We start from the raw sequence: 23703 nt of genomic DNA, 5'->3' as shown, positions 1-23703 counted from the left end.
AATTTGCAAATATGTGTATTATAAAATAGAAATTAATATTAAATTTATAGTTGAGAAATAGAGAGAGATTAAGTAAAATAAGGTGCTGGTGAGATCAGTGGGAGTAGAGGTGGGTGGAAGTGGTGTATAAGTGGGCTGAAATAGGAGTTTGGGTATGGAGGAGGTAGGTGGAAGGGATGAGTGAGAATGGTAGTGAAATGGAATAGAATTGAGAATTATGCTCTTATAAGAGCAGTTTGTTGTAAAAATTACTTTTCTCTAGCAGTGGTCATCAGCGGTGATCGGCGCTGTAGCTGCGGCTGAGCGGCTTCCTGCTTTGGCATTTGGAACACAAGTTTGTGTTCCAAATGCCAAACTTCCTGTCAATGGAACGCATGTGCGTTCCACTGACAGGAAGTTCGGAATTTGGAATGCAAACTTGCGTTCTAAATGCCAAAGCAGGAAGCCGCTCAGCCGCAGCTACAGTGCCGATGCCGGGAATAGGTTGTTTCTCGTCAGGCAGGCAGAGGCAGATGGATGTAAGAGCGCTGTGTACAGTGATTGAGCCTGGGCACAGAGGCAGGTAGCGGGCGGCTAATGCGCCCCCTTGGGCTTGCGCCCTGGGCGAAGGCACCGCCCGCACCTGCCTAGTTACGGCTCTGCATAGGGGTGCCTTGAAAAAATTATGGAGACCCTAAGGGTACCTTGAACTGAGAAAGTTTTGGATTCACTGGCTTGACTCGATATCAGTAGTGTGCACCCTGCAACGATTATCGTTCCAAAGCATATTATCGTTGAACGAGTTTAAGCTGAACTAAAAATCTTGTTCAACAATGGAACTACGTCCTTCCAATTCTACAGTGTGTATGTACTCTGCAGAATTGGAACGACAATTTAGTATGCAGCAGTCACCTGTCACTGGAAGAGCTGCTGTCCGGGGGTCGCCTGTCATCTCCCTGTGTGTGTGGGGATCACTGCATCTCGTGTATCCTCCATCAGATGCAGACGTTAGGTCTGTCCTGCTACTCCTGTGGGACAGCAAGGTCAGGGTCCCACCGTGAGTAAATTTCAGGGGAAAGGTCCAAGGCATTGGGTATTTTGTGGCAAATTTTAACCCGTATGCAAGCAATGGTTTATCATTAAGCCTTACGGGACTTTCTGGAAGTTCATAATGGGGTGTCATTTGTTTTATCAGTGCATGCAATAATCTCATTTCCACTCTTATCTTACACTCCATGTTCGGGAAAACATTTGCCACATCACACTCATGCCAGTGTTATATAAGTGATTCTAGAAAGCTATCTCGAGCGTTTTAATTTCAGGTGCTGTTGAAAAAAAGCATTGTTCAGTGTCCACAGTGCATAAATATAAATACACGGGACATAGGAACAATGTATAGCTTGGCAGTAACTATTAGTGTGGGAACCTGCTAATGTGTAGCTTTGTGCTTGTATTTTGACACAGTATAATTGCTTAACGCATTAGATAGTGCACTAAGAGAGGTACAATCGATTAGAAACTCTACACGGTAATATAAGATCGCTGAAGGTTAGGTTTTTTATTATATTGGCTCTGGCTAGTAGGTTCTAGTGGTTGTTTTTAATGTCCAGGGAGATTATGTTGTGGCAGTCTGGCACATTTTGCTAGGGATGTCATTGCGCATAGGAAGAATGAACGGTCACTCTGGCTTTTAATTGACATTATTAATTTAGTACCTTCCAAACGGAGCCTCACAATATATTATTTTAGCAATGGATAGTCCCCTAACTTAAAAGCCTGCAGAGTCCTGATGTTGGATTCTGAGGAGGAGACAGAGATTGACAAAAAGGGCTGTCAGTGGGTGCAGGAGCCGATAGTTATGACAGATGAAGAGCACAGATCTGAAGGTAATCGAGTATAACGGGTATAATGTGTAGACATGAATCGGCATGCTGATCAGGACTTTTTTTTCCCCCTTTGTTTGTAAAATTGCTAAAACTATTGCAACAGAAGAATTTTCTTGCAGTGTGTACCCAGCCTTACTTGTTGGTAGGAAATGTAGATTCCAAGACTTAGCATAATGCACGTCACGAACAGCACTCACCTGAGCCTACGTGACGCGTGTGTGACACAGGGTTAATCAAAAAACAACCACCTGGCCTGTCAACTATGCCACCACCAAGGTTTTTTATTTATGAAGACCTGACACTTATTTAGGAAGCCTTCGGTTCTCCCTAGAATTAATCTAGCACAATTTACTTTAACCAGAGTTAACATAAACCACAAATGTTCTCCTCGTTTCAATTATGTAGCGTCTTGACCAAACTGTCGCGTGAATTCGTAAGAACACAGAGACTTGAAATTATTAAGTGTAATTTAATATGGAAAATACATCCAAATACAATGCTTAAGATAAAACAGGTAATAAAAGGCATACAAATATAATGCAATTATTTCTTATAAAATAAAAAGGATAAAACACAGAATTGATAACTCACTTATAATCAAGTTTCTGGTGCTGGGAGAAGCAGGAAAAATGGGACACTCTTCAATCAGATTGACTCCCCAAAAGTGAACAAGTTCTAACAGTCACAGTGCAGTTTTAACCCCACGCTGCAGGGCCCACAGCCCCCTTTCCTGTGATGTTAGAACCAAATGGTCTGTGAGAATGCAAATTAGGGTTTTATGACTCTGCTGGAGAAACACCTTCTAAGTTAGGTTTTTGTTACCCGGTCCTGACTTTTCACCAGTGTGACTTACAAACATGATTTGACCTCCACACAACAGGTCATAAGTTCCCCTTCATCTGTATATCACACATGCCCGTGGTAAGTATGATATTGGAGAAAATGATTTGATATCTTCCTGTGACCCTATTCAGCTTGAATTTGTCATTAACATATAACCCTGCCTCTGCAGTCGGCATGTCTGGGGCCTCTCAAACATGTGTTAGATTTCATTGTCTTGAAAGAGATATTTTCAAAGGCTTTCACATTTGCGACCTGCCATAAATGATACAAGGTGCTACAATGGATCCAGGCTTTTATCTACCAGACCCCTCTGGGTAGTTTAACTTAAATAAAAGGCTTGATCTAAACAGCTTCTCTGAGCCATGTCAACTATTTCTAGGAATTAATTCACAAACACATATTTGCAGATTTATATGCCTAAAAATTAGCTTGCACATGACAGTACAGCATAAAAATGTTTATTGTCCTTTGATTCAAGCTAGAATATGTTTGGGTGTTTAGTTATGACCTGCTGTCAGATGACAGATTAGATCTTTAGTTTGTTATCTGCCTTTCTTCTCATTTTCAGGGTATTGAACGACTGAAAAAGGAAAATCCGACTTGGGAAAAGTCCAGCAGCTGGGATGGGTTGAAACAAGCTTTTGGCGGCAATTTCTCTCCTTCCTGGTTCAGTCCTTTTGCAGGAACTCTTTACCAAAAGGTGCCAACAGATATTGAAAGCGGAACAGTGGGGAAGGACAGTGAAATAGTCACTGGAAGGTTGGTAGGGCATGTGGAAGTCATTGAGGTGGGAGGTGGGGTGGAATCAAATCTAGGATGTAACAATACATAAAACAAAAATCACAAAGGGAAACCAAGATATGATACGGGCTTGTTAATGTCTAAATTTACCAATTAAAGGAGAATAACAACTGTACTGTACATGTATAATTATTGGGTGTTTTGTGATAGGACAAAACAAAATGTTTAAATTTTCTATGCACCTCCAGATGACTTTAATATTCTGGTATATACTGTATTCAGCACCAAAATATGTAGCATTCTACTAAATGCATTGTTTAATGTTTCCTTCAGTGCCTTTCAACAAGCCTTTTATATAATCCAGTTGTTTATTTCTGCTTCCCTTGGATACCACACATTACTGCTGTATCTTGCATTCAGTGGCAAGATTGGTAAATACGTCTTTCTGGATGATGTAAATGCTTTGATGGGAACTGGTATCATATGGTTATGTAACCCCTTTCCAATTGCATTTCCTGTGATACCATGCACAGTACCTTACCATTTGGCAAGTGAAAACATGTAAAAGGCCTCATGTCTTAACATTTTTTCTTTTTCTACCCACTGGAAACAACCACATACATATATATACCTGCATATAAAACTAATTGCATGTCGTTGACAATCTCTACCTGGAATAAACACTAATTTTATTTTAATGGGGTGTTTCTATATGAATAACTTATAACTGGAATTTAAATGCAATATAACCTCTAAAGTTTGTGTTTTATAATGTTATTTATTTATTAATACATTTATGTTTACAACTAAAGCCTAAGACGTATAGGGAATTGGGGTGAAAGTGGTGAATTAATGTGAAATTTACCAGATATTTTGAATTTAAATATACACAGTTTTTCTGTTGTTTTTCTAATTGCCTCTGTAATTAGCATTGATTTAATGCTATAGTGAGTAACCTAGTGGGTCAGGCTTATGTGTGTATGACATGTTTGTGTCAAAATCCCTGAACGTCCTAATGTTGTAAAACAAGAAAAAACTTAATACCTAATTGGTTAATGTAATGTGAGACATATTCAATTAGAATCTGCTTTCCAGTTATACATATCTACTTTCTAGTTATTACTTTCATTAAGTAACTGCACAAATAACATTCAGTTCTATCTTGGGAGTCAAATTACTTTAACAACAACAGATTGCACTTGACGTAAAGTTCCCATTGATGACGTTTTTTTGTAATTCCCTCTTGCATTTATCTAATAAGATAATGTTATTGTATTTATGTAGCTTATATAAGGCTAGGTACACACTTGAGAATTTTCCGACCAATCTGTTATCTACAACGATTGTAACTATGACTGAAGGTCAGACCGGTTGGCCGATTCATACATACACACTACACCCGATTTACCTTCAGATCTGTGCTCTTCATGTGGTCCTCCTCTAGTTGTTTAGAGAATGACAGCATAATATGCATTAATTCATTAATTCCTGTCGCACTGATTAACCGCCTTGTTATAGCTATTCATGTCATCTTCTGTGGCTCTGACGAACAAAGTCTCAGAACGAACAAAGATACTATTCCATCTACAGCACACTATACATTTAGTCACCAGGACATGTTCATTGCCGGCATCGGCTGAAAAGACCATGGAGTATATTTACTAAACTGCGGGTATGAAAAAGTTGAGATGTTGCCTATAGCGAGATTATTAAACAGTACGACCAACCAAATGAACTGACAATCGGCACTTTGGAACGATTGTCGTTTATCTTGTAAGTATACACTAACGCCATACGTGGCAGAGCGGTCTTTATCGGGTGATTGGCCCAATAATTAGCTGAAAAACCTCCAGTGTGTACCTAGCCGAAGTTGCTCATAGATCTACTGGCAGAGTTTACCATTCAGTAGATTGGCGTCTTTCTCTCTGACCAATAATCCCCATATAACTTCCCAAACTCTTTCTGTATTCCTGAGTGACAATTCCCTTACAATAAGCATAGTTTGAATGTTAGGGTGCTTTTAGAAGCAAGTGAGAATACAATCATTGTTTGGAAATGTATATTACTTGTGATAAAAACATGGATTAACCATCTTTGTTATATCCATTTCTTCCTAAATCTTGCCTTCTGTAGCAAATACAGTATTAAATGTTTTAGCTGAAAACAAATGTAAAATATGAATGGAATATTATATTTCCAGCCATATGTTTGGCATATTAAAGTATACCTCCAACTCATTAGCATATTGTAAGAGTAAGGCGCATAGCTGATATTGTTTAATAACAAAATAAGTCTAAATATATGTTTACTCTATTTGATAAGCTTCTAGATCTGCCATGCTTTACCCTGGCATATGTGCCTGCTTGTTCTCTGACTCATCCTTACTCAGGCTGTTATATGATTGGAATAATACTCAAAGACAAGACTTTACTTCTATTGTTAATCATGTTAAAGTCTAAACAGGGCCATCTTTTCCATTGGGCACGACGACGGGCAGGAGCCCGGGGGCCCCACAGGCAAGGGGGCCCCAGAGGCAGGGCACTTAATTAGAATAAATAATCCTGCAAAAGAAAGAGCCTGCAAAAAACCTTCAAGGGTCACTGAGCAAGTACATCTAACTATCTCTATATATCTATATCTGCATCTCTCTCTCGCTATATATATATATATATATATATATATATATATATATATATATATATATATATAGGGGCCCCAGTGCACTGCTTTGCCCGGGAGCCCATAATGTTGTTATGATGGCCCTGAGTCTAAATCCACCTTTTGTGGACTTCAGATCACTTAACGGGGTTGTCCACCTAAGATGGAAAATGTAACTATACGATGCCTCTAAGCAGGATATGTTGAACTGATATAACTCATCCCTGCTGTCTCCAATCCTAATTCGTTCAAATACCTAAAACTCTCTGCATTCTCAGCACTTGTTTCTTTGCTACATCTCTCCACGTGGAAACAAGTCCAATCCCTTCAATTATACCCTAAGGTCGTGTACACACCAATCCACTGTTAATGTGCTATTCAGCCTCTAATGTCTGAAAACTACATTAAAAATAGGATAAACGGTTTGTTATGGGGAAGCAGAGTGGAGGAAAGAAATTGAAGTCAATTGTTCTCAAGATAACTGTAAATTAACTCCGAAGAAACATAATGTGGCGTAAACTAGATATTTATAGTAGTGGTGTTTTTGTTATAGAATATTGGTTTCATTAAGTATAAAAATGGAAGACCAGAAATTGGAAATAATGGACCTTACATTTATATAAGTGTAAAGAAAATGGTTGCATTAAACTAATATATTTGGAACTATTACATGGGGCTATCAAGCTCATTAGTAGTTGAAGGATTGCATGATTCAAAACTCACTACAGAGCTCCACCTTGTGGCATCTTCAAGAACAAGATTTACAAAGTGCTAGTTTTTCCACATATAAACTTTTTTTTTGTCATATTTTGCCATTTGTTGGCAAAATTTGAGAAATAATGCTAGCATAATGTTTATTATTCTTATGAATTAAAGTGTACCTGAGTTTAGACACATGTTCCTTAGCATTTTACCAGGGATCCATACCCTGACAAGTCATTGGTTATTGTATATCTTCATAACCAGGCATGTCTACATGTTTTTAATGGGGAAATATCAGTGTTAAAAACGTATATTACATGTGCCTACCTCTACAGTTTGTTTAACACAGTTATATTTATAAGAGAAAAAATAGTGACAAGTATGTATGATTTTCACAAAAATACTTCTTTAAATGAGTTTTCCCATTAATAAGAACTCTCTTTGGAGCAGTTAGGCGAGGGTCCCACCTCATTGACTTCCACTCCATTATACGCCAGGTCCCCCTTGTTTAAGAAAGGCTGGATATCTTGATTTAGAAGACTACATCAGCCAGGGAAATTTAGAATGCTGGGTATGGGAGCGGTGTGAGTCCATGCTCTTACCAGCTACCGGGAGTGTGCATTACAGTGGACATATGCCTTGAGTGATGTATTATACATTTTTCTAGTACAATTCAGTATTGTTGTGTGACTGACTATACTCTTCAATAAATAACACCAAAGAATGAATTAAAACGATTAACCAAAGAAATTATATGTATACATAGGGCCATACTTACCTACTTAGGGGAGGTCACAGGTGGAAAGTGATGAGGGGGAGGGGTGTGGTGATAGGAGCTGAAAAGATGTCTGATCTTCCGAGAAAAATTCAATTTGGGAGCCTCTCGGGCATTCCAGGAGAGTAGGCAAGTATGCATATGATAAAACAAATAATGGTAGCCAGTATATACCGATTATATAATTCAGTAACATAATGACCATAATATCTGTTTAGAAAAGCAAAGAAATAATTCATGTCTATTGAGGACTAAGACAACCTGTGGCTCTTCAGCTGTTGTGGAAAGCCTACAAGAGTCTAGTAAAGCATGCTGAGATTTGTAGTTCCACAATAGTCACATGCTTTCTTTTCCTGGGCTACCAGATGTAAACAGCATTGTAGACAAGTGTGTGAATAGATTATCCATTTTTTTTTTATAGTCAAGCATAATACCTCAAAGATCTTTACAAACCAAATTAAACCAAATACTTCATCTCAGTAGATGGAGCTGAACCGAATAGAGTAATTATTCTATAATTTCTTTATAAATTATCATGTTATAAAGTACGTGTTCAGATATAATGTAATATCAACAGGCATAGCACTGTTAATAACTGTTTACTATAAACTTCTGTTTTAATAGAGTGATAATTTCCTGGGTATAATTTTGTCTTGATGTCACAAATTATATTTTCTGTATGTATTATAATAAAGCTTTGTTACTAAGTAAAACAGTGTCATGCCGTGTGGAGTGTATATGATCTCTCATTTAAAGCCTATTACAGTAGAGTGGATTTCAGGAGGAAATTGCTGCAATGTAATGTAAGCCTTGTTATGGAGCTTCCATTTTGTTTTGAGGAGCAGCAGCTGACAGCTTCACAGCCTGGTAAAAAGCTGCCGGTTGCTTCTCCTCCATGTCAGAAGCTGCTCCCAACACCATAGGGCATTATAAACTCTGGATGTGTGACGACATGTCAGTTATTCAGGGTTTTAGGTGCTCCTTAACCAATGGTCCCCTAGACGAATACCTAGGTTCTCCTAATAGAGGCACCAGCCCTATATCTGACATGACTTCCTGGAAAGCAGACATCTTAGGAGGGTGATCCTTTTCCATTTTAAGTCACCGAGGCAGTGCAAAATTCTCTGCAAAGTCCCATCGGAGCCTCATGTGATGAGACTCTGGGGTGTTAGGGCACTATAACATTGCAGATTGTTGCTCACACCTCATAGACTTGTGCGTACAGACACACATCACGTGAGGCTCACATGGGTTTTCGTAGGTAATTGAATGACTGCCTGAGAGATGCTTTTGTCTGCAAATTCAGACAAAACCCAGCTCATGAAATAGACAAAAGTCGGCCCTAGCCCCTGATCTCTTAGCTGTGCTCCTGATTTACCACAGTAATGCCATTGTTCCAGTAAGTGCCAACCATTTTCTCTGATCTGTCCCAAGAAAAGAAATAGTGTCATATAAGGGCATGGGCACGCTGGCAGACGCTATAGAACATGTACCTGTTAGAAATAGTAGAAAAGATCCCCTCAAGTACAACCTACCATAACTTTAGGACCATCCCCTTCATTAACTTTAACTTTTTCAACTGAAATACTACTCTTTATTATACTTCAAGGCGCAAAATACATTCCATGATAAGTATTATTAATATCCTTTATATAACACAACCATATTACACAGCAGTGTATATAAAATATTTAATCTGGCTCATATTGGTCCCTGTCCCATTGGAGCTCTAAATTCACTATCACACCAACATTAGGGTCATTTTGTCAAAATCCAATAAAACTACCAGTGTATTTTTTTGACTGTGGGAGGAAACCCACATGAGCAAAGGGAGAACATACAAACTCCACACAGATTAGAATTGAACCCATGGCTGCAGTGCAGTGTGGCAGCAATGCTAGCCACTGTGCCAGTATAGGGATAAAACTCAATGTCTGGGATCTCAAAGGTGGAGTTCTTATGCAGGGAGGGAAAGGCATCTCCACCACTGTATCCCATCATACAAAATCAAATCTCATGTCTGCACTTCAATACAAAACTAGACATTATCATTCACCTTATACATGCTTAGCAAGGAAGGTCTAATATCTGCCCAATTCCTGGCATCAGCAACTGCAAACCTTGCACCCCCACAGATATCATCGTCTATGAGAAAGTAATCTGCCTATCTGTCTCTTGTATGTCCTGGTAATTTGCCATAGGCGTAATCCAAATTAAATGTTGCTGGGGCCCAACTTGGGCAGAATGGTGGCACAGTGGTTAGCATAGCTCCCTCACAGTGCTGGGGCCCTGGGTATGATTCCAGCTAGTGTCCTTTCTCTGTATGTTCTCCTCATGTTTGCTTTGGTCTCCTCCAGAAGCTCCAGTTTGCTCCAGTTAACTGGCTCCTAACTGAATTTACTCTGTAAGCTCCAACTGGTTGGGGACTGAATGATAATATATTCTCTGTAAAGCACTGTGTAATATGGTGGCGCTATTTAAATAGTAAACTATAATAAAAAACCTGTTAGTTGTAGAATCACATGTAATAATTCAAAGCTAAATAGCAGCCATTGTTCTAAACTACAGGATTGGATGATGACACAAAAGGTTTCTCATGAGCACAGTAAGCAGGTCCCTGCTAACTGTGGGGTGGTCACACTTTATAAATACACATAAATATTTCATACCTGCCTGGAATAAGGTCTTATCCCTGAACTATAGGCAAGGAGCAATACAAATTTATAACGCACTAAATGTTTTAAATATATCTATATTGTTTGTTTAGATGATTTGTGTTTTAGCTGTTTGTAGCCGAGTCCCTTAGCAAAGCTGCAGTGAAAATAAGACTGAACAATTTATCCATATTTATCACACTTTCATGCTTCACAAACCAACAATTCAATGTTTGGGGGTTTACGTTTGAAAATTCCTGGTGTAGAGCATTCCAAACAAATTGTTTTATGAGGTTATCCTAAAGGCCACTGAACTGTACACATATTCACACTGGAACAGTTTAACACGGTTGGGTTTATTAAAGTCTATATGCATGACTGCTCATGTGGACTACAGAGGGGTGACACAGCTATTCAATTTGTACCTGAATTCTAAACCAACCTAAAGCAGGACATGTACAGGTCAATCCTACTACTCGACCAAAGGGCAAGTGACAGGATTATCATTCAGTTTTGCCACATGTGGCTAAACTGGATGAGATTTGGCCATTCTCCACCTCAGGCTGATAGTACAGATTACTTCTGGCTCCATAGCTGCCATTCGTGCAGTCAGAAGATGATCGCACACACAAATTGGCTGTGGTCCTCTTCCAACCGCATTTTCAACCATGCTTCATAATAATCCTGTCGATTTTGGCACCTTAAGTGATCTCCACTATTACCTAAGTTGTTTTCTGTTATAAATGGCAATTAAATGATCAAGATCCCAATAATAATCTTCTTGAAATCGAGATTATCACTAAAACCAGCCTGGGTGCAGCCATCTTCAGAGAGCAATAACAGACTACAATGGAGTCAAAAGTGATCCGTTTGATCAGTCCAAGGGGCTGAGAGGCCGAATCTCACATGTTACCAAATTGAATGAATCGAGTAGAACCACAGCATCAGTCCGTGTGTGGCCATTTTAGGAGCATGGCAACAGAGCACAAATACTTGCTGAGGGACATTTGGGTTTTTATCGTACTCTTTTTTTTTTTTTAAGCTACAAGAAAAAGTGTGTTTTTGTTAACTGTACTGTAATGGCAATATAGTGTTTAGCCTCCAGAGCAAAATGTGTGTTCAGGTCTCCCTCACCTCCTGTATTGTGTAACAGATGACAGTTACACACTTAATATCCCCCCATCCCCATTGTTTTGCACATATCATATGTTAAAGTTGACACTGACACATCTATTGTTTCAATATCAAAAATGGTAGTAGATATAAGGAACACTCATCATGTAACCTGTATTTCCTGAGATATAGCACTTTGCATGTTTATATGCAACTCCTCAATTTAACTAGTAAAAAGGATTAAGTACAAAACTGGACATAAGAATATTTTTTTCACAGTTGTTAGCTTTATTTTTATTTTTTTTAATCAAAGTGAATGTTTTGTGCCTCTCTTTATATGCACCTACTAAATTTTACTAAGTGATCCGATAATGAAAGGTAAGCTGTACTGAAAGCAAAGAGACGTTGGTTCTGCCAGAAATGAATAGCCTTTTCCTTCAAGGTCTACTTGGTGATGGTGATTATCTTTTCTGCAAGAATCCCTTTGATTTGCCTGGAAATGAGCTCAGCCACAATCTTCTTTTCCCCAACTTTCTTTGGGGCACATACGATCTTAGAGCGAAAGATTCCTCCTGGTCTGACATCACTGTTTATAAATTTAGAACATCAACATTTAAACATGCTAAATGTTACTATCAAGTTTTCAAATATAAGTAAATGCTATAAATAATGAAGGATAATTACCCCCTGAACTAAGTGTATTTATAAGCTTACATCTCATCCCCTATGCCAACTGGCAGAACCCTGAGGGTCCCATGCTAGGGGCCTCAACAGCATTGCAGAGAACTTCACCTTCTCCTGCCTCAAAATGTGGGGCAAATAAGTGTTTGTGAACTGGTACTTGACCGGTGGTATGCTGCACACCGGCTATAGATCTGCGCCTGTGGTGCACCCTGGATATAGACCTATGTCTGTGGTGCACACCGGATATAGAGTGCGCCTGTAGTGCACCCTGGATATAGACCTATGTCTGTGGTGCACACCGGATATAGAGTGCGCCTGTGGTGCACACTGGATATAGACCTATGTCTGTGGTGCACACCGGATATAGAGTGCGCCTGTGGTACACCCTGGATATAGACCTATGTCTGTGGTGCACACCGGATATAGATCTGCGTCTGTGGTGCACACCGAAAATAAAGTGCGCCTGTGGTGCACACCAGATTTAGATCTGCGTCTGTGGTGCACCCTGGATATAGACCTAAGTCTGTGGTGCACACCGGATATAGATCTGCGTCTGTGGTGCACACCTGATATAGACAGACTAGTATCTATGGTGTACTCCTGAAATAAACCAGTATCTGTATATGTGATGTTTGTTCACTACTGAGCTGGAAATATTTCTGATATATACCATCAAGTTATTCTGTAATTTGGGGATTTATATGTCTGAGGTCTGTAGCTTGATGGGTCATACCTACTATGTTGTATACTGCCTCATTTGATATCATGACTATGCTTTACTCACCCTTGATTGAATTTCTCCAGCTTGAACATGCCAAGTCCTTCCACATGTAGCTCACACTTCTCTAAGGGAATACTCAAAGTATTCTTAAAGGTAAGTGTACAAGTGAAATCTTCATTAATTTTTCCAGTTTCTGGCATCTGTATGGAAACAAAGTGTAACGTCAATCCCATGTGAATGCTGTGTGATTTGTAATGACTGAAGATGAACCTCCATATTAGCAATTGCCAAACAGTGTTACAAGAATTTACAGGTAAGGTGGGGAACATTTTCAGTTATACCATTCAATGAACCAACGAACTATGTTTCAATTGTAAATGAAACAATGTAGCAGTAACTTTTTTGTTTAGTGAATAAACAACAACACATGGAAAATAAAATAAAAATAAACTTACAACATGTCACAATACACTCTGGTAACACAAAGGAAACAGTGAACAGATCAGGGAGCTGTATCACAAATACAACATTTAGTCAATTTAAGCAACTTACGTTACTAAGATGAATACTGTGACTTTCAGCCATCAAGTGAGTTTCACTTATTGAATGACCTGTTCAATCAGTTTATCCCTTTCAGAAATGGTGGGTAACACCAGTATTAACCAGTGCTAGACTATATACTTCCATGCTAAAAATAACAATTATAGAAGAGCTATTTATTTCTTCACATCCTGCAATGGCCTGGGAGGCACATATCTACATATGTGTTAAATCTACCAAGTGGATATTTTTTATTTTTTTTTTAAACTCTTTATTTATGCAAAAAAAAAAGGAGTTCCACATAGCAGATAATAAAAAAAAGAAAAACATTTGAACATAAGGGCCAAAACATGTCAATTGAGAAACGAAAAAAAAAAAAAAAAAGTCAGGCAAATGACATATTGTTACACAAATTCCTAAACATAAAAAAAGCAGTAAGTTAACCCATGGAAAGGAGATAGGCTGACCCAGCCAAGGATGTTGGAAGACTCAACTGCCCTGGAACTCTATATCGATGTTGTTTTTTTTTTGTTGTTTTTTTAGAGAGAGAGATAGAAGAGAGAAAGAGGAGGGAGGGGGGGGGATGGGGGAGAGGACCTGGTAAGAGCTTCTGAATAAAATAGCCTTTTAAGTAGCGGGCATATTTGCTTGATGAAAGGAGTACCAAAAGTTCCACACCTTATTGAAATTTATAATTTTGTCATGGAGAAGGCTGGTGATTAATTCCATAGAGGCCATGTACCACAAACGAGAGACTACACTTTGGAGGCTGGGTGAATGGAGGGACTTCCATTCCTTCCAGGGCCGGTGCTAGGGTCCGTGGCGCCCTAGGCACATTTTCAGAATCTGCGCCCCCCCCACCCCGTGCCACCCCCCCCCAGCACATTTTCAAAATCGCCGCCCCCACCCTGCACACTTACAAAATAGTGTGTAAGTGTGCAGGGTGGGGGCGCCGATTTTGAAAATGTGCGTCTTTTCTTACCTTAACTTGCCTCCTCTCTGCTCCGTCTGCTCCACTCCACTCACTGACACTGTCGGGCCGTGATGATGATGTCACGCCCGACAGTCAGTCAGGGAGTGGAGGGGAGGAGACGGAGCAGAGAGGCGGCGGTGGTGAGCAATAGTCCTTCCCCCCTCCCTGTGGATGTATCTGAAGCTGTGTGGCGGCCGTGAAAGGTATGGTCAGCGGTCGCCACACAGTTTTAAAGAAATTTTTAATCTGGCGCCCTCCAGAGCCCAGCGCCCTAGGCAAGTGCCTAACCTTGCCTAATGGGAGCACCGGGCCTGATTCCTTCGCTATCTGCAGGCGAGTAGCGGCACAGATGTGTTGAACAAGTCTATCTGCCTGTTTAGTTAGGCCTTTGACCCGGGAGCATAGCAGCATAACCATTGGGTCAGGTAACACCTCAGCGTCTAAGATTCTTGTCATTAGGTCAGCCACCTGGGACCACAAATTTGAAACACTAGGGCATGTCCACCATATGTGGTAGAATGAGTCTGAAGTACCAGGATATATTATATGAAGCTTTGAAGGCACTAGATACCATCTTGTATATACTTTAAATGTGTTTTCTCGTATTGAGGTGTTAATGGAGATTTTGGAGATTCTCACCCTTAGCCGGGACCATCCCACCCGATCCAGAACTCTACCAGTATCCCGAAGCCATGCCGCCTCAAACGATTCCGCAGTGTCAGTTTTTGGTTCCAGGAAATTATGGTATACCAAAGATATTAGTCCTGGGGCTCCTGGCCTATACACACAGCTCCTCTCAAAAGGAGTAAGGCTACGTAGCTTAGAAGATCTACAGAGTGATTGAATAAAGCCTCGGATTTGAGTGTAAGCAAACTGTAAGGACGAAGGAAGGCCCTTTTTTTCTCTTAGATCCGGGAAAGTCCGGGGAGCAAAATCTCCCAAAATGTGAGTAAACTGAGTGATACCCGCCTCTTGCCAGGGGCGCGAGAATGACCGCATATTTCCTGCCGGAAAATCCGGATGATGCCACAATGGTGTAAGAGGAGAAGGAAATGAGGTGAGCTCCCACTTTCTATGGAGCTTGTCCCACAAGTTGAGTGTGAACTGTATGGAGGGGTGCGAGTACACTGAGGCCGGCCTTTGAACTCTGGGGAGCCAGGGGAGCGAATTCAGGTTGTGATCTGGTGTATGTGCGTTCTCTAGGTCGACCCATCTCTTGATCCCTGGAGCAGACTGCCAGGAAATGATATGACTAAGGTTAACTGCATGATAGTAGCGCTCAAAGAGCGGAAGTCCATATCCCCCTGACTGAGTGGATTTAGCTAGGAAAGACCTTTTGAGTCTCGATTTTTTCCCTTGCCAGATAAATGTACCGCATGAAGATTGCAGGTTCGTTAGGAAAGTACCTGGGATTGGGAAGGTCTGGAAAAGGTATAAGACTCTAGGCAAAACGTTCATTTTTATCACACTAATCCTACCAAACCAGGAGACAAAAAGCGAATCCCATTTGGCCAGGTCTCTTTTTATTGAATCAAATAAGGGGGTGTAGTTGGCGTGGAATAGTTGTTTGTATTCTTTTGTGATCTGAACCCCTAAATATCGTAGCGCCTTTGGGCGCCATTGAAAATCGAATGAAGATTCGAGAATAGTTTTGGTGACAGTAGGGACTTGGAGTGAAAGGGCTTCCGATTTGGAGTTATTTATTTTATAGTTTGATAAGGATCCATATTCTTTAAGTTCTTTAAGAAGATTTGGGAGCGAAATAAGGGGGTTTGCGAGTGTTAATAGTACGTCATCAGCGAATAAGGATATTTTAAAATGGCGAGGACCAATTTGAATCCCTGATATGTCCGGGTTTCTTCTAATAGCGGCAGCTAAAGGTTCTATGCATAAAGCATATAAGAGGGGGGACAAGGGGCACCCCTGTCTAGTGCCATTGCCTAATGAAAAAGCCTGGGATAGGAGCCCATTGGTCAATACTGATGAGGTGGGGTGGTGATATAGGGCCTGAATGGCCGAAAGAAAGGCCCCGTTTAAACCGAAATGACTTAACGTGCTAAACATGAAAGGCCACGAGAGTCTATCAAAGGCCTTTTCGGCGTCTAATGCCAAAACCACTGACGGGATCTTATTCTGATTAATATGGGCAATAATGTCTATTGTACGTCTAGTGTTGTCTAAAGCCTGCCTGGTGGGGACAAAACCTACCTGGTCTGGGAAGACCAGTGTTGGTAAATAGGCATTTAAACGATTTGCCAGGATTTTGGCGAAAAGTTTAATGTCAGCATTGATTAGTGAAATAGGGCGATAGCTGGGGCAACAGGTAGGGTCCTTGTTAGGTTTAGGAATCACCACTATAGTGGAACGCGTGGATTCCGCATGAAATTTACCCCCCGTCATAATGTTATTAAACAGGTGCGTCAAATGGGGGACCAGTTCTTTGGAGAATGTTTTATAATAAAGCATCATAAAGCCATCAGGGCCGGGGGCTTTGGAGTTCTTCTGTGACTTTAGTGCCAGAATTACTTCTTCACTGGAGATAGCCTCGTTAAGAGTAGAAGCCTGGCGGGAGGATAGTGAAGGAAGAGAACAGTTATCTAGGTAGGTATTGATGGCTTGAGGGGAGGCTTTAAGTGAAGTTTGGTCCTTATGAAGATTATACAGCCAAGTGGATATTGTTAATCAATTCACATACCAAAATAGTTTAAGGTAGTGCCACAACCAAGTGGTGTGTATGTAACTTCTGGAGCATATAATAGGATCAATATATAAAAAAGTTAAAACATTTAAGATCAGCCTGTGATGAGTGATATGTCTACAGTAATTAAATATAATGGACCTGATTCACGTTCGGTTTTAAAAAAGAGCACAAAACTTGAGCATAGTTCCAACTATTCAAATTTAAGGTTTCTCCAAATACATTTCGATTTGAATTTGGGTGTAAGTACTCTCTGCCTTAAAGTTACTTGCCATATGTAGACACACAACAGACTGCAACTATACTGTAGGTTGGTAAATCCCACTCATAACTTTTTAATCAGTGAAATGTGAAATCCACTTCTTTGTAGTTACATAAGAGCAGCTTTACAGAATTATTTTGCCTCTCCTGAAAAAAAATACAGAGTAGCATAGTAACATAGTTGATGAGGTTGAAAAAAAAAACACCAGTCCATCAAGTTCAACCTATTTTGGATCTCCTGCGATCCCTCACTTATATTTGAAAGTGATCCAGATTAAGCAACCGCCAATCTGTTTCAATTGTGAAAATCCCCCCAGAACCAATATTACAGTCCTATTTTTACCCTATATCCACTACTATCCTTCATTTTAATTAACAGTCGTATCCCTGGATACACTTTTCCGCAAAAAAATAGTCTAACGCTTTCTTAAACATATCTATTGAATCTGCCATCACAACCTTCCCTGGCAGTGAATTCCATATCTTGACCGCCCTTACTGTAAAGAACCCCTTCCTTTGCTGGTTGTGAAATTTCCTCTCCTCTAACCTTAGGGGGTGACCGCATGTCCTGTGTATAATCCTTGGGGTAAAAAGTTCCCATGAAAGTTCTCTGTATTGACCCTTTAATGTATTTGTACATAGTGATCATATCTCCTCTTAGGCGCCTCTTTTCTAAAGTAAACATGCCTAAACTGGCAAACCTTTCTAGTTCGAAAATATCTTTTTTTATAGAGTGGTGCCCAGAACTAAACTGCATATTCAAGATTTATACAGTGGCATAAATACACTGTCTTCCCTTGCATCTATACCCCTTTTTATGCATGCCAACACTTTATTTGCCCTTGCAGCTGCTGCTTGACAATGAGCACGATTGCCAAGTCTACTGTCTACGAGCACTCCCAAATCCTTTTCCATTATAGATTCTCCTAAATTAATTCCATTTAATTTATAGATTGCGTTCTTGTTTTTGATCCCTAAATGCATAACCATACATTTATCTACGTTAAACCTCATATTCCATTTGGTCGCCCAATCCTCCAGTTTATTTAAGTCCCTCTGTAGAGAAGCTACATCTTGCTCTGATTTTATTACCTTACATATTTTAGTGTCATCTGCAAAAATAGAAACTTTACTATCTAAACCATCATCAAGGTCATTAATAAATATATTAAAAAGGAGTGGCCCCAGCATGGAATCTTGAGATACTCTACTTAAAGCTTTTGACCAATTAGAAAATGTTCCATTTATCACAACTCTCTGTTTCCTATTCTCTAACCAATTTTCGATCAAAGTACAAATGTTGTTTCCTAGACCCAGTTCCCTTATTTTGTAAACCAACCTCTTGTGCGGCACTGTATCAAAGGCCTTTGCAAAATATAAGGAGAACACATGAACTGTGCTGCCCTGGTCTAAGTTCCCACTAACTTCCTCATAGAAACTAATTAGATTAGTTTGACATGACCTATCCCTCACAAATCCATGCTGATTCCCGCTAATAATCTTATTGCACACCAAGTAATCCTGAATACTACCCCTAATAGACCTTTCAGTAGTTTCTCCACTATTGATGTCAGGCTTACAGGTCTATAATTCCCCGATTGTGATCTCGTCCCCTTTTTAAATGAGTCACAAAACAAAATTTCAATTGTATTAAGTATATTCACTGTCAATGTCCTTCTACCACTGCATATCTAGAAAGTTAGCTGCATCTTGGGGAGAAGTAAATAAAGAGGTCTTCCCATTAGATATGCAACTTTGTGGGATATATTATGATATATTTAACATTCATAGATTGCAATCCTGACTTCAACAAACATCACTCTGCTTTTTTGATATGTTCTGTAAGTCAGAATGATGCTCTGGCTACCAGGATATCCTTGACTTTGTATTTCAGAATTCTGCCTAATATTGGATGAGAAGGATGCCTTGTGGGGTGGGAGGAGGAACTATGGGTCCTTTCTGAAGAAAAAACAGACCGTGATGCTTTCTCTGACAAATTTTTGTATGCTACCATGCTTCATTATTTGATAAACCCATGAGGGTCATTGGCTTCTGATTTTATGGGGAAATCAATTAAGCAAATATTATTCTGTCTCAGGTGGTTTACCAGGTCATCAGTGCATGCTTGTTAGTGGTTAGCCAATCTAAGGCCTCTTGTGCAATCCTTGAGATGGGTGTAATTTTATCTTTCATGCCATATCTTGCATGAAACAGCTCTGCTCTACTCATAACTCAACATCAAATGTTCTGTCAACTAGTAACTTTTGTAAGTCATGTCTAACTTGGGTTATGTCCTTTTAATTCACCAATTCCGTAATTTAAAGATGTATGTGCCTCTGATGACCTTAACCACTTATGTCAGAGTAGGTCTTGAATCTAAGACGTCCACTATAGGCCATGGTCCCCATTATAGCAACACGTCTCCTACCTGTGATTGAATCTCTTGTCTTGTATCCTTAGGTCCAGACTCCTAGACAGAAACCACTATCACCACTATCTAGTGGATACTCGTGTATGTGCTGAGCTAGACATTCAGAGACACCTGTTTGATGATTCCTTGTGCTCAGTTTCTCAGCAGTGAATCTGGAGCTGTTATAAATATTGTGGTGGTTAACACGAAATGAACAGATTTAAAACTAAATGGGTGGAGGTAATGATGCAGTGGCTGAGGTTAGAATGTCAAAGTCACCTTTCTTCTGTAGTTTCATGTAGTCCATGTCCATCCTGTCTGGATAGTTACATACCATGGAAAAAATACAAATTTGCATATTATTGCCAGCTTAAAAGCTTACCTCCATTACAATTGGTGGATATATAAATGGTACCACCAGGCACTCGCTATTTCTCTCAGGTGTATCTTTGGTTTCAGCTAGGACATTGATTCTGACCATGAGCTCATCGTCCACTAAGGTCATAGACTTCATATATAGGTCACCAGCAACGGTCAAAGGGACTGAAGCAGCTATAAATGTGATGTGCAGCAGAAAAGAAAAAAGCAAAGAATAAAGATATATTAAGATACTGGTGTAACGTAATAAAGTATTGATGAAGTATATATACAGTGTGAGTGTGTGTGTGTGTGTGTATATATATTATCTATCTATCTATCTATCTATCTATCTATATGCACTCAGTGGCCACTTTATTAGGTACACCAGTCCATTACTGAAACTATCAGCCAATCATGTGGCAGCAACTCAAAGCAAAAATGTATGCAGACATAGTCAATAAGTTCAGTTGTTTTTCAGACCAAACACCAGAATAGGGAAGAATTGTGACCATAGTATGATTATTGGAACCAGATGGGGTGGTTTGATCATCTTAAAAAACTGCTGATTACCTGGGATTTTCATGCACAGCAGTCTCTAGAATTTACAGAGAATGATGAACAAACAAAAGGCATCCAGTTAGTGGCAGTTCTGTAGGTGAAAATGCCTAGTTAATTAGAGAGATCAGATGAAAATGGCCAGAGTAGTTCAAGCTGACAGGATGGGGACAGTAACTCAAGTAAACATATATTACAACAATGGCATACTCTGAATGCACAGCACATTGAACCTTTAAGTGTATGGGCTACAGCAGCAAAAGACCACACTGGGTTCTACTCCTGTCGGCTAAGAACAGGAAACTGAGGCTACAATGGGCATAGCCTCACAAAAACTGGACAGTTGAAGATTGGAAAAAAACATCACCTAGTCTGACGAATTTCGATTTCAGCTGTGTCCAACACATGGTAGGGTTAGAATTTGGCGTCAACAACATGAATCAATGGATCCATCCTGCCTTTTTTAATGGCACACATTAGGCCCCTTAATGCCAATTGAGCATCGTTTAAATGCCACAGTCTACCGGAGTATTGTTGCTGACCATGTGCATCCCTTTATGACCAGAGTACCCACCATGTAATTGCTACTTCTAACAGAATAACGGACCATGTCACAAAGCACACGTCATCTCAAGCTGGTTCCACGACACTGAGTTCAGTGTACTCCAATGGTCTCCACAGCTACCAGATCACAATCCAATAGTGCGTCTTTGTGATGTGGTGCAATGGGAGATTCACAGCATGAATATGCAACCGACAAATTTGCAGCAATTGTGTAATGCTATGATGTCAACACAGGCCAGAATTTCTAAGTAATATTTCATCTTCTTTTTGAATCCATGCCACAAATATATCAGACAAAGGAGAGTCCTACCCTGTACTAGAAAGGTGTGGCTAATAAAGTGGCCACTAAGTGTCTGCTCCGTTTTCTGTCACTTCTCACTGTGGGCTCTCACAGCCCCTTACATCACTAGTAAATATTGCTCCAGAAACTTTGTGACCACAGCATAAAAGAGAACAGATCACTGTTCTACCGTTATTTGTTTGACTCTTAAACAAATAATGGTATTATTTGGCTATTTGGGAATCCAGAGCAGAGAGGGCAATATGCTGTCCCCCCAAATGGATTGACATCTGCAATAGCTTGAGCCAAGCAGATCAGAAAATAATTAACAGATTTACAATTTTATGGTGCATATGAAGAGTTGTCATTTTGATTACTACACTCCAATATAAAGGACTGGCTTTAGCATTCACAAAATACAATCATATATGTCACATTGAAAATGAAAATGTATGATTAGAATAGTTATCTTATATACCTGTCTTTAAGACATACATATTAAATTATAATTATCGATACAGCTCTTGGGGGTAACTTATTTTTTACAGTACCTTCTTTCCCTGACACCTCTACTGTTTGTATGATGGATGCCAGTGAGGCAATGGTTTTGCCTGTATAGGATTGCAGCTGACAACCAGCAGTGACAGTCACTGTCCTTGCCTCATTGGATTCATTTTCAACCAAGATGTTCAGAGACAAGGTGTTCCCAGGCAGTAATTCCTTGTCTCCTGTGATCTGTAACTTAATGCCAGGAGAAGGGGGTGATGGAGGAGCAGCAAACACTAAGCAAGCGTCTGACTTCAGGTAAGAGCAGGCGGTTTTGAAAGACTCCCTCTCTTCTGCAGAACCTGAATGCAAAACAGTAAATTAAATTAAAAAATAAAGCATTTTTCATGACAAAATATTTGGAGTGGTAAATATTTGTATAGTAATAGGTCTATACTTAAACTTTGTAAAACACTTATGAAAGGGTGTCTATTTTGTCAATGCTATCAAAGTCTTATTGCACTTGTCAGGAATATGCAGTTCAATGTATCTTTCTTTTGGTAAATGATTTGCAGTTGTATTCAAAATAGAACTTCCAGGTGTCACCAGCAGGTGTCTACAGCTTTGCAATGCTTCTACGTGTTCTTGCTCATCATCATTAACAATCATTTTAACTTCAGGGTCTATGTATATCATTTGTCCTGTTATGAATCTGCCTCATTATAGTTCCTGTTTGCAAGACAAACTTGGCCCCTCTATACCAGTAATTAATGTACTATTGCCATGCACTGGATTCTTTGACCTGTACTTGTTTCTTCTGACCTTTGTGCTCTTGCCTTACCTTGCCCTGTACTAATCCGACTGACCTTTCCGTGCTTATGACCATGTGTGAAGCCAAATGTTAGAAACAAAGATGAAATCCCTAGAACTGGGTACACGTAGCTTTCACATGTTTCCCGAGAGCCCAGTATGCTCACCATTGTTAGGGCTTTCTGTAGATGTCCCTTATAGCATGCACCTGATATGCTCCCAGGTACTTAGATGTCCTCATGACTTGTGCTCAAGGTAGTAGGCACTTATCCGAGCATCAACTTAGCATAGGAAAATTGGAGGCTAGAACATGGTCCCAGACGACTGCGGTCAGGGTGACATACCAGCACCATGGCTGACGGTGAGCAAGAGAATAACCTAATACTGGCCAGGTTCAGGGGGGAGGAGGGGGGGGGGGGCAGTGGACAAGGATGAACACAGCATACACTAACAGCAGGATCAGCAGCATGGATGCTACCACCGGCAGTGAGCACAGGTCTCCCTGCCCTACAAATGAGAGGGAGCCAATCACAGCCCTGCTACAAGTTGCACCCTCTTCCACCCCTCCAAGAGTTGTCATGTGACCACACAGCTAAAGAGGAAGAGGTGTCCCAGCTGCCTAACAACCTCCTGGTTAGAAACCTGCTGCAGCCATTAGAAGAAATATGCAGTGGCTCTCTGCAGTGTGAGTGACCAGCGAGGCGACTCCTGACAACCAGTACCCAGGACTTAACATGTGGTAGTAGAGGCTTCTACCAGTTATGACATTGGCACAATATATTGGATATTGTCGCAACTAGCAGATTAACTGCAGTGAGGTTGATAGCAAAAGTCAGAACTCACCAGTGTACTTAGTTGTGGCTACAACTATCACTGGGATGAGAAACAGGATCCCTGCATTATAAGGATAAGAGAACCAATCGGAAAGCTCCTACAGAGTTGAGCCTTCTCACAGTGATTAGCTGCAGTGCAATAATGTGTTTGGTGGATATCCAGCTATTCTTGAACTA

The 23703-nt window shown here is 40.1% G+C and overlaps 2 protein-coding genes across 7 annotated transcripts in view; one reads left to right on the top strand and one right to left on the bottom strand.

The window, feature by feature from the left end:
• The window catches only part of ZDHHC3 (zDHHC palmitoyltransferase 3), a 44293-nt gene extending 36045 nt beyond the window's left edge, over window positions 1–8248 (top strand). For all 6 annotated transcript variants that reach the window (XM_075212491.1, XM_075212493.1, XM_075212495.1 and 3 more), the window contains one exon: window positions 3277–8248. In XM_075212491.1, the coding sequence (XP_075068592.1) occupies window positions 3277–3540 (264 nt within the window). In that variant the 3' untranslated portion in view covers window positions 3541–8248. The remainder of the gene's footprint in view (window positions 1–3276) is intronic.
• A 3401-nt stretch (window positions 8249–11649) lies between these two features.
• The window catches only part of TGM4 (transglutaminase 4), a 43735-nt gene continuing 31681 nt past the window's right edge, over window positions 11650–23703 (bottom strand). Inside the window, exons 11-14 of the mRNA XM_075212489.1 lie at window positions 21949–22245; window positions 20021–20190; window positions 12820–12956; window positions 11650–11937 (exon numbers count right to left, since the gene is read on the bottom strand). Coding sequence (XP_075068590.1) covers window positions 11796–11937; window positions 12820–12956; window positions 20021–20190; window positions 21949–22245 — 746 coding nt within the window. The 3' untranslated portion in view covers window positions 11650–11795. The remainder of the gene's footprint in view (window positions 11938–12819; window positions 12957–20020; window positions 20191–21948; window positions 22246–23703) is intronic.

The sequence above is a fragment of the Mixophyes fleayi genome, chromosome 5, assembly GCF_038048845.1.
Source record: "Mixophyes fleayi isolate aMixFle1 chromosome 5, aMixFle1.hap1, whole genome shotgun sequence".
Taxonomy (NCBI): Eukaryota; Metazoa; Chordata; class Amphibia; order Anura; family Limnodynastidae; genus Mixophyes; species Mixophyes fleayi.
This window is presented reverse-complemented; position numbering and strand designations above follow the sequence as displayed.